The 12,040-nt window shown below is 45.4% G+C and overlaps 1 protein-coding gene across 7 annotated transcripts in view; it reads right to left on the reverse strand.

The window, feature by feature from the left end:
- Nucleotides 1-12,040, reverse strand: part of MICAL2 (microtubule associated monooxygenase, calponin and LIM domain containing 2) — a 191,914-nt gene that overhangs the window by 6,504 nt on the left and 173,370 nt on the right. For all 7 annotated transcript variants that reach the window (XM_083164104.1, XM_083164103.1, XM_083164101.1 and 4 more), the window contains 2 exons: nucleotides 11,326-11,418; nucleotides 7,379-7,472 (listed from right to left, as the gene is read on the reverse strand). In XM_083164104.1, the coding sequence (XP_083020230.1) occupies nucleotides 7,379-7,472; nucleotides 11,326-11,418 (187 nt within the window). The remainder of the gene's footprint in view (nucleotides 1-7,378; nucleotides 7,473-11,325; nucleotides 11,419-12,040) is intronic.

Consider the following 12,040-nt stretch of genomic DNA (forward strand, 5'->3'; position numbering starts at 1 on the left):
TGTATGAAAGGGGGACCGCAGCAGGAATCTCCGATCCCTGCTGCGATCCCCCCTGCACCGCCGCCGGCCGCTTCCCCCGCAGGTTTCTATGGGGGATGCGAAGCTGCCCGATGTATTAACATCGGGCAGCCCGGCTTCGCACCCCTGGGCTATCGCTATTCTGGGATGGCGATAGCCCATTGTAGCCTATGGCTGCGGGATCGCACTGCCGTGTAGGGCAGTGCGGTTAGAGGGGTCGGCGGGGGTCAGCGCATAACCGCGCATGCGCAGACCCCCCCGGATTCCGGGTCAGGGCTTCGCAGGGACGGGCTCCTTTCAGAGCCCTGTCCCTGCGCCCTTCTTATGATACATCCAGGTGGTATTTCACAATACTGCAATGCGATGTCCGGCGATGTCACCGCGCCCGCATCGCTCTATGTTGATAAATGCGCCACTCAGTCACACACAGATATCCAAGTGTCGCATATCACATTAAGCAGCACAGTCTCTTGGCGCTTCCTATTCACATCTTTTTGCGACTTAGATGCTTTTTTTTTTTTAAATAAAACACATAAAAAGATGCCCTAAGCCAGCAGAGTCACGTGGAAACCGGCACGCCAAGAGGGACTGGTTTGCGAGGACACGTGTAAAGTCTCTGCTATAATAACATACATTGTATTCCGTGTGTACATCATATTTTGTGATAATTAATGTGAAGACAATAATTTCATCAAGAGAAATCCGTAAAAGAAAAAAAAAATGGCCGGGCAGAAGAGATCGGGCTGGAGATGGTTCTGAGATATGCGCCGTAATTGGGGCTTTTGTGAAAGGCTCATTCTCGGCTGTTTTGTTTCACCCACGTATGTTTTCAGCTAATTCCCTCCCTGCTATATGGATCAGGCTCACAAAGGAGCCATTCATTCCTCGCTGCCATAATTATTAATGCCGCGCTGCATAAATGTCATTGAGGAGCCCTATCTGACGCTTAGTTATTCTCAGCTGTGATAATTTTCTAATTATCTTAACATTACCTACAGAGCAATTTGCAATGTATCACAGGAGACGAAACCAGGCTGATCTAATAAGCATCGGACAATGACTGAGCCGGCGGCCTATTGTACACGACAGCCATAAGAGGAGATTTAACCCTTCTATGGACTGGGTGCTCAGAGAAAAATAAGCCCCGGACCCTACCGGTTATGTTCTAACCCAAGTGGGACAAGAGAATCCTGGAGCAATGACTGCTCGCGGGTCATACTTTTAATAGCTGCAAGCATATGAAAAAGTACAATTTATTTTATTAAAAATAACAATGGCATTTTTGGCCAATTACTGTATGTCGTTGCTTATAAAGAGGTATAGCGGCTGATTGGGTATATGAAAAGTTTTGTTGCCTGCATACCACCCCCTGCCTGCATACCACCCCCTGCCTGCATATCATCTCCCCCTGCCAGCATACCACCCCCTACGTGCATACCACCCCCTGCCAGCATATCATCTTCCCCTGCCTGCATACCACCCCCTGCCAGCATTTCATCTCCCCCCTGCGTGCATACCACCCCTGGTAGCATATCATCTGCCCCTGCCAGCATACCACCCCCTGCCAGCATATCATCTCCTCCTGCCTGCATACCACCCCCTGCCAGCATATCATCTCTCCCTGCCTGCATACCATACCCCTGCCTGCATACCACCCCTGCCAGCATATCATCTCCCCCTGCCAGCATATCATCTCCCCCTGTGTGCATACCACCCCCTGCCAGCATATCATCTCCCCCTGCGTGCATACCACCCCTGCCAGCATATCACCTCCCTCTGCCTGCATACCACCCCTGCCAGCATATCACCTCCCCCTGCGTGCATACCACCCCCTGCCAGCATATCACCTCCCCCTGCCAGCATATCATCTCCCCCTGCCTGCATACCAATACCTATTACCTACCTGCATACCAATACCTACCTGCATATCACCTCCCCACCTAGCCCCTATATACATAGTTGCCTACCCTCCTGCATTCTGCAGGAGACTCCCTGAAATAACAGCAATCTCCCTCTCTCCCTCATTATTCTAGCAATCTCCCTCATTTCACCTAGCCCACATTACACTGTTACATTTTTGGGGAAAAAAAGGAATGAGAGACAGATACAGTTACATTGAATCATCTGCACCATTTCCCAGCACTTTACCAAGTATAGTAGCTCTTACTAACTGCTTTGGGGATCATCTACATTTGGATATAAGTCATTTTACAAGATTCCTCTCAGATGTAGCAGTACACACCCACGCTTCTAGGTGCCACATGCACAATCTCTTTGCACAATCTCTCCATATATGGAAGTAGACACGCCCTTTGGATGGAGCATGACACGCCCCCTCAATGGGGCGCTGTTCAATATTCTACTACCAACTATAATTTCCCTGAAACTAGGTTTCAAAAGTAGGCAAGTATGCCTATATACATATATCCATACTGCGCATGTTCTGTATATTGCCTCTGAATCTGTGAGTTCTCTGCTTCCGTATTTGCTAATTACACTGGTCCTAATTCATAGGTGGATGCTAAACCTTAGTAAATATATCCTAAAGTCTCCAGACTGAAGTGTAATAGTTTAGAGCAGAGAAGGGAAAGGGGGGAAATGATAGAAACTTTCAAATATATCAAGGGTTATAACAAGGTACAGGTGGGAGACATTCTTCACAGGAAGAGGAGCAACAGAACACCAGGACATGCACTGAAACTAGGGAGGAAGATTCAGGGTAAATGTGAGGAAGAAATACTTCACAGAAAGAGTAGTAGATGAGTGGAATAGCCTCCCATCAGAAGTGGTACAAATACAGTAGTACAATTTAAACATGCATGGGATAGGCATATTGATATCCTTACAAAGAAATAAGGATTAAATATGGTTTGAGGTAACATGCTTAAAAAAGGGGCAGACTAGATGGGCCAAGTGGTTCTTATCTGCCGTCAAATTCTATGTAATAATCAGCACAGAAGCTCTGTCCGTGTGCCCAGGATCAGTAAAACCATTTAACACTTCTGTGTATACAGCCAGAACCATCCACCATGGACACTACGAAATAAAAATGTCAGGCCTAATAGGTTAATTGCCTAGTTAATAGATATTACATGCATTTATAGGGAATAGTAATGTCTCTCCTGTCTGCCTGGAAAGACACATTTCACAATTAGCCGCTTGATCTGCATCTTTTCGTCCGCTGAGCAATCAGCGCAGGGACCCAGTAACGAGGGCTTAATGGTGGAAATGACATTAGGGTGACATATGGCAGGAGGGGGGCCGTAAATCTCTCGCTGATTACGGTGGCTGCAGATTACAGCCCCCACATGACTGATACATGGGAACCAAATAACTATTACATGCATTAATTATAACCACATCATACAGATCCCAGGACAGAATAGGTTGGAGGAAGATTTAAGGAAATACAATCAGAAAAGGTATCAAGGTGTATAAACAGGAAAGGAATATTCCACACAGTAACTTATATATACATACATAGAATATATATGAATCCCTTACTGACCTCTTGCTCCTAAACAGGCTCCTAAAAAAGCTTCCAGGTGCCCTAGTGCTAAACAGGTGCTATGCACACGTGTATGGGCGCTCAGGGCAGGGGTTTAGGGAGGGGGAGCACGAGCTCTGGGCACCGAGACATCAAAGGGTGCCGGAGCTGTGCAGCCCGCTCCCCCAATCCCTCCCTCGCCCGCTCCCTGCTCTGCCTGACTGAGCTCAGCTGCCCTGTCCGCCGCTAGTAAGTCTCCCGCTGGACCGCTAGCCAACAGGCGCTTGCGGTCCAGCAGCCAATCAGAAGCAGCATTGATGGCTGCTGGACCGCACGCGCCTATTGGCTAGCGGTCCAGCAGGAGACTTAATTGAAAATAGCTGCGGACAGGGGCAGCTCAGCCGGGCAGATCTGGGAGCGGCCGGGTGTCCCCCTGGCAACAAGCAATTTTAGTCCCCCTTGGCAATGAGCAATTTTAGTCCCCCCTTGGCAAAGAGCAATTTTAGTCCCCCTTTGCAACGAGCAATTTCAGTCCCCATTGGCAATGAGCAATTTCAGTCCCTCTTGGCAACTAGCTATTTCAGTCCCCCTTGGCATCGAGCATGAAACCCCTGGCATAGAGTATGAAGTTCTTAGCAATGAGCATGTAGGTAAGTGGCACTTATGTGTCAGATGTGTAATAGGCATTACAATTTGTTATATAGTATGTAATGGGCATTGCAGTGTGTTATATAGTATGTAATGGGTATTACGGTGTGTTATATAGTATGTAATGGGCATTACGGTGTGTTATATAGTATGTAATGGGCATTACGTTGTGTTATATAGTATGTAATGGGTATTACAGTGTGTTATATAGTATGTAATGGGCATTACGGTGTGTTATATAGTATGTAATGGGTATTACGGTGTGTTATATAGTATGTAATGGGCATTACGTTGTGTTATATAGTATGTAATGGGTATTACGGTGTGTTATATAGTATGTCATGGGCATTACGGTGTGTTACATAGTATGTAATGGGCATTACGGTGTGTTATATAGTATGTAATGGGCATTACGTTGTGTTATATAGTATGTAATGGGCATTACGGTTTGTTATATAGTATGTAATGGGCATTACGTTGTGTTATATAGTATGTAATGGGCATTACGGTGTGTTACATAGTATGTAATGGGCATTACGGTGTGTTACATAGTATGTAATGGGCATTACGGTGTGTTATATAGTATGTAATGGGCATTACGGTGTGTTACATAGTATGTAATGGGCATTACGGTGTGTTATATAGTATGTAATGGGAATTACGGTGTGTTATATAGTATGTAATGGGCATTATGGAGTGTTATATAGTATGTAATGGGCATTACGGTGTGTTACATAGTATGTAATGGGCATTACAGTGTGTTATATAGTATGTAATGGGAATTACGGTGTGTTATATAGTATGTAATGGGCATTACGGTGTGTTACATAGTATGTAATGGGCATTACGGTGTGTTACATAGTATGTAATGGGCATTACGCTGTGTTATATAGTATGTAATGGGCATTACGGTGTGTTACATAGTATGTAATGGGCATTACAGTGTGTTATATAGTATGTAATGGGAATTACGGTGTGTTATATAGTATGTAATGGGCATTACGGTGTGTTATATAGTATGTAATGGGTATTACGGTGTGTTATATAGTATGTAATGGGTATTACGGTGTGTTATATAGTATGTAATGGGCATTACGGTGTGTTATATAGTGTGTACTGGGTATTACGGTGTGTTATATAGTATGTAATGGGCATTACAGTGTGTTATATAGTATGTAATGGGTATTACGGTGTGTTATATAGTATGTAATGGGTATTACGGTGTGTTATATAGTATGTAATGGGCATTACGGTGTGTTATATAGTGTGTACTGGGTATTACGGTGTGTTATATAGTATGTAATGGGAATTACGGTGTATTATATAGTATGTAATGGGCATTACGGTGTGTTATATAGTATGTAATGGGCATTACAGTGTGTTATATAACATGTAATGGGCATTATGTTGTGTAATATAGTTTGTAATGGGCATTACGGTGTGTTATATAGTATGTAATGGGCATTACGGTGTGTTATATAGTATGTAATGGGCATTACGGTGTGTTATATAACATGTAATGGGCATTATAGTGTGTTATATAGTATGTAATGGGCATTACGGTGTGTTATATAGTATGTAATAGGCATTACGGTGTGTGGTATAATGTTCGTCTGCGCCCCCTTTTTGCCGTGCAAGAGCCCCGCCTACTACAAATGGGGGGGGGGGGGGGGCACGAAACATACCCTTGATCCGGGCACTGTGGCACCTAGCTACACCCCTGGCTCAGGGACTCGCCAGTCATACATGTGCATGTAAGGAAGGTTATACAGCTGGCATGTAGGATCTAATGCTTGTGGAGTGTGAAGGAGACCTTGGCATTAGGCTGCCCGGCTGTCAGTAAGTTACATTGGCACAGCCATCTGGCAGTAAACTTAAGAACTTTACAAGTATGGAATAAAATAGGCAGTAATTTCATTCCTTGGTGGCCATCTGCAAGGCATGAACACCCCCCCCCCCCCCCAGTCCTCGTGCCCTAGGCTACAGCCTCATAAGTGATAGATACATTGTCAATAATGCAATATGTATGGTGACGCCTGACTATCCCATCAGCTAATTGCCCAGAAATTACTGTTTAATGTCAGGAGGTTACTGAGTATAGATAATTTTATAGCTCTGACACCATAAATGGCCAATGACACAATGAGCCCAGAGCAGACCAATATCTGTAATGTAATTAGTACATGATTCTCCGTACTTATAATACACCAAGGTCTCATCATTGTAAAACTACTGAGGGTGTTGTAGCCCCCAATGCTAGGAGGTCACGTCATATATCAAGCATGTGGGACCATACAAAGGGCCTGATTCATGGTTGGAAGTAAAGCAAGAAACTTTGTGCCTGGAACAAACCAAGTGGAGCCAATAGATTTATACGTTTTCTGTGCAGGGTAAATACTGGCTGGTTTTTGCATGTGGCCCACAAAAGCTTTTGCAATTTAGACTGCAGTGTGAACACACCCCCTCATAAATCTAAAGCTGTGGACAAATTGGCCACCGGTACTCGGTGGGGTGCTGGCATCGGCTGGCAGGGAGGTAGGGGCGGCGCGGTGGGGGAAGAAGGGGACAAGCCGCATTCAGCAGCATGGCTCTCGTTCCGATATAGTAGAAACAGACTGTGCTGCACAGTCTCCTTCTACATTCCAGTCAGATGCCGCATGTAACAGAGAGTGTGAGAACCAGGCCATTCGGGCGTACAGGGCAGTAGAGAGCCTGGCTGGGCCCCAGTATTTTTTCAGCGGGTGTGGCTTAATCATGGGAGGTAAAAAAAAAAAAAAAGCACCTCCCTGGCCACACTGCAGCCCAGCACACAGCAGTTTGTGCTAGGTTTAGAATAGCTACTGCCAGGTAATTGAGGCCCCTCCACTAGACGTGGGCCTAATTACTACCCCCCCCCCCCCTCAGCATCACTATGTGTAGGACTTCTTCCGAGTTCTCAGGTATTTTTAAAGCAGCAATCTTTTACATGGCAAAACAAGGTAGCTAAACTCGGTGTATATATATATATATATATATATATATATATATATATATATATATGCATATCTCCCTACAAGATACTATAACGTGCTTGGTAATAATCCTCTGCTCCTCCACCGTATTAATAGCCAGTGACTCCTCTGCTCATCCGCATTCTAGCATCTTACAATAATGTTTTTTTTCCCTAAGTATGAGCTTCCAGGCGCAGCACAATGACAGTTTGCAGAGCACACGCAGAGCGGTTACCTGCTTCTCCTCGCAGAGCCTTTTCAAGTTTGATGCCTTGTATCTCAAGGGCTCGCAGCTTCTCTTCAGTCTCCTGAAGCTGGCGCTGTATTGTCTAAGGGAAGAATTGTGTGTTACAGTACTTACTATACTTGATGCCATACAGAGTGTAAACTTAGACCTGAGCGACACTGTGACAATTCCCACAACACAATACACTAAGAACCTTCAGTGAAGCCTATTTAGCAGGAGCAAGATGCCATCCATCACGGAATAATGCACCGTTGTGTAAGATTTGTTTCTTTCCCATAGCAAAAACAACATGGTAGGAAGTGGGGGCTGAGTGAGAGAGATGGCGCCAAATGAGCATTGCGTGGACTGTGATGGGTATAGGCAACCAGAGCATATTTCCATCAATATGCTAGCACTTAGTACCAATCAAACCCACCCAGGCAATGACAGGTGTCAGTGTCAGAATCTCCTGTAGCCGGTCTGGGCATGCGCAGATCGACATCATTAAAGATTCACTATGCCAATGGGCTAGGCAACAGCCGTCTACTGACTGGGAACAACAACCCACATCCCACTATTTTTCCTTCCTTCCCACCCTCACTCTCTCCCTTCCTCTCACCCTACTTACCTTACTGCCTTCCCATCTTCCTTTTTACTGCCTGCCTTCCTTCCCTTCTCTCTCTTTTATTCTTCCTTCCCACCCACCCTTCCTGTGTGCCTTTCTTTGTTCCACCCTTCCTTTCTCCCTTCTCTAAAAATTGTCTTCCCCCTGTCATCTTTCCCTTCTTCCTATCTTCAGTGCCTTCCCATCTTCCTTCCTTTTCATCCTTTCCTCCATTACTTTTACTTCTGCCCTACCTTTTCCTTTCATCCTTTTTCCATACTGCCTTCCCATCTTCCTTTCCACCTTCCTTCCTTCCTTAATGCTTTTCTATCTTCCCTGCCCTTCAGCCTTCCTTCCTTACTGTCTTCCCATCTTCCTTCCCTTCCGCCTACCTCCCTTACTGCCTTCCCATCTTACTTCCCTTCTGCCTTCCTTCTTTACTGCTTTCCCATCTTCCTTTTCTTCTGCCTTCCTTACTTGCTGTCTTTCCATCTCCCTTCCTTTCCACCTTCCTTCCTTAATGTCTTCCCATCTTCCTTCCTTTCCACCTTCCTTCCTTAATGTCTTTCCATCTTCCTTTTCCACCTTCCTTTCTTACTGCCTTCCCATCTTCCTTCCTTTCTTCCCATCTTCCTTCCTTTCTGCCTTCTTTCCCTAATGTCTTTCCACCTTCATTTCTTACTGAGATTCCATCTTCTTTCCCTTCCACCTTCCTTCCTTACTGCCTTCCCTTCTGCCTTCTTATCTTCCTTCCCATCTGCCTTCCTTCCTTACTGCTTTCCCATCTTCCTTACCTTATGCCTTCCTTTAGGCCAATTTAGGAAAGTAAATGGTAAATAAAGACAGTTCCATCAGGGGACAGGACATTGACACAATTATTAGAGAATTATTCTAAAACAAAGCACATGAGGAGAGAGGGCCCTGCTCGTGAGAGCTTACATAAGGAAACTCTTATTAAAGGGGTGATTGATATGTTGGCTATATATATATATATATATATATATATATATATATATATATATATATATATAAACAGATAATAATATATGAAAGTATTCAGTGAATCAGAGTGAATAGAGGCTGTCTTGTTCTGTACTGTGCCTCATGCCTCACAACGAGTGCGCTACAAGCAGCCCTTACCTATACTCATCCTCACCTGTGAAGTCACTGCGTTTATCTCTCTGGCTGTGACATAGTAGTGGATGGAAGATTATATATAATTACTTGATATAAATGGTTCACGGTCTGCCAGCTGTGTGTACTTAGTGTGTCTCTGCCACATACAGAGCTGCAGTAACTCTCACCTCCGCCGCTCCATTCTTCCAGAAATAATAGTTTTCATACCGGCTTTAATCTAGTGCAACCATGTTAAAGCTCTGAGTCCTTGGAGAACAATGCAGGTCTCACCAAGGCCACCCTGAAAACCTGTTTTATTATCCCATTATATGATTGCTTGTTACATAGCTGCTTCTGACCAAGGTAAACGTTATGGGCTAAATTCCTTGTATTCTTTCTGTAGAAAACACATTGCATTTTTAACCCTGAGTGCTTAATTCACCTCCCAAGTGTGGTCCATCAGCACAGGAGCCCCCCAGGGCTGTGTACTCTCACCCCTGCTCTTCTCCCTGTACACCAACGAATGCACCTCAGAGGCGCAATAAGTAAAGATAATCAAATCCGCCGATGACACTACCGTCATTGGCCTTATTAAGGACGGGGAAGAATCGGCCTACAGACAAGAAGTGGACCGATTGGCCCGGTGGTGCAGCAGCAACCATCTAGAGCTCAACCCACTCAAAACCATTGAGATGGTAGTGGACTTTAGGAAGAAGGCTGTTGGTGTTCCTCCGCTAACAATTGCTCACAGTGTGGTGTCGCTAGTGTCAAGTTCCTAATAACCACAATCTCCCGGGACCTTAAATGGGGGCCCAACACTGATACTACTGTTGGAAAAGCACAGCAGAGGCTATTCTTCCTTAGGCAACTGAGGAAGTTCAACATCCCACAGAAGCTTCTGCTCCTCTTCTAATCTGCAATTGTGGAGTCTGTACTGTGCTCCTCAATACTGGTCTGGTACGGCTCCGCCAGCGAGAGAGACAAATGCAGACTCCAAAAAGGTAGTCAGAACTGCGGAGAAGATACCAAAAGGTAGTCAGAATTGCGGAGAAGATCATTGGGACGGACCTTTCCTCTGTCCAGGACCTGTACCTGTCCAGAGCAAAAAAGCGGGCAACGAAGATAGTCAAGAACCAACTACATCCTGGCCATGGCTTGTTTAACCTGCTGCCATCAGGCAGACGCTACAGGGCTATTCCCACCAGGTCCACCAGAAGCCCAAAAAGTTTCTTCCCTCAAGCGGTTCACCTGTTCACACCTCACTGTCTAGTCACGCCATATCCCTCTGCACATAATCTAACACGGTGTCCCCACGGAATAACTTTCTGTATGACCGTACATGTTCCCCATCTGTTTATAGTGTTTATTGTTTATACTGTATGCTGTTTATACTGTATGCTGTTTACTTGTTACCCACCTGGCTGCTGCACAGTCAACCGAAAACAAATTCCTAGTATAAGCAAGTATACCTGGAGAATAAAGCTGATTCTGATTAATCTCTCCAGAACGGAACATAATGACTTTCTACTTCATGTTACTCCTGACATTCTGCTTATCATGGACAAGACAGCTAAAGCAGCTTAATTATTACGTACAACTTTCTCCATCCTGAACTTGTGTCTGCCGCAGATGTTGGCGACCCACAAACAGGGCAATCTTGATGTGTGGGCTCACTGGGCATCTGCCCAGGGGCCCTTGGTTTGAGGGGCCTTTGAGCAGAGCCATTTTGGGCAGGAGCATTTGTCCCAAGTCAGTGCCTCAGGAGATTATTGTAAGGCTGGTAGAGGATGAAGTCCGACTGCTCTGATTCTCAGCATTCTCTACCTGCCTTCCAGTCTGCAACCAGAGCGGATAACGCTCAATGCTGATTGGTGGATGGCTATCTCCAGCCACCAATCAGTTTTCTTACAGACATTGGGGCAGATGTATTATGCCGCAACAAGAGATAAATTCAAGTGTGATAAAGAGAGATAAATGTCCAGCCAATCACCTGCCTGTAACATGGCAGTTAGGATGTGATTGGCTGGACATTTATCTCTCTTTCTCACCCATGCATGTATCTCTTGTTAAGTCTTAATACATCTGCCCGATAGAAAGTTATTATATTCATTTATCTTCAAGAATTGGTTAGGTAGGGGCTTCAGTGCATTGTTTTGCCCGGGGTCTGCAATGCTGCTTAGATGGCCATGGCCGTAGTGGCCATATACACCAAATATATGCTAAATAACCCGCTCACCTGAGCTTTATGCAACCTCTTAAGCTCCTCTTGTTTAGCCTTGAGTCTGGCCTCTCTCTCCATCTTTCTCCGATGTTTGGAAGCCCGGGTGTCCTGACGGAATTGGACAAAGTGTTAGTGACACAGCGGTACAGAAAATGCAGCTCATATACTATAGTCAAGCATAAACAGGGGCAGTTATGGAACTTGGGGGTAGATACATTAAGGCTTCTAGGTGTTGCCATAGCAAAAAAAAATCTAATTCTTCTAGGTGTTCCCATAGCAACAGGATTCAATAGGACCAGAGGTATACAATTACTGGTGTGACAGGAAGGCAGCAGCAGGAAGCCACAGACTGAGCGTTATATAGTGGGAGGAGCAGGATCCTCAGCAGCACAGAGTATATCAGGAGATGAGTGATGTGTCAGTGAGGACAGGGATGTATGTGACAGGGCAGTGACATGATGTGAGGAAAGGAATGGAGGCAGCAGGAAGTCACAGACTGAGAGTCATATAGTGGGAGGAGCGGGCTCCCCAGCAGCACAGAGTATATCAGGAGATGAGTGATGTGTCATTGAGGACAGGGCTGCATGTGACTGGGGCAGCAACATGATGTGAGGAGGGGAATGGGGGCAGCAGGAAGCCACAGACTGAGAGTTATATAGTGGGAGGAGCAGGGTCCTCACCAGCACAGAGTATAGCAGGAGATGAGTGATGTGTCAGTGAGGACAGGGCT

This window comes from Crinia signifera, chromosome 11 (assembly GCF_055691185.1).
Source record: "Crinia signifera chromosome 11, ASM5569118v1, whole genome shotgun sequence".
Lineage (NCBI taxonomy): Eukaryota > Metazoa > Chordata > Amphibia > Anura > Myobatrachidae > Crinia > Crinia signifera.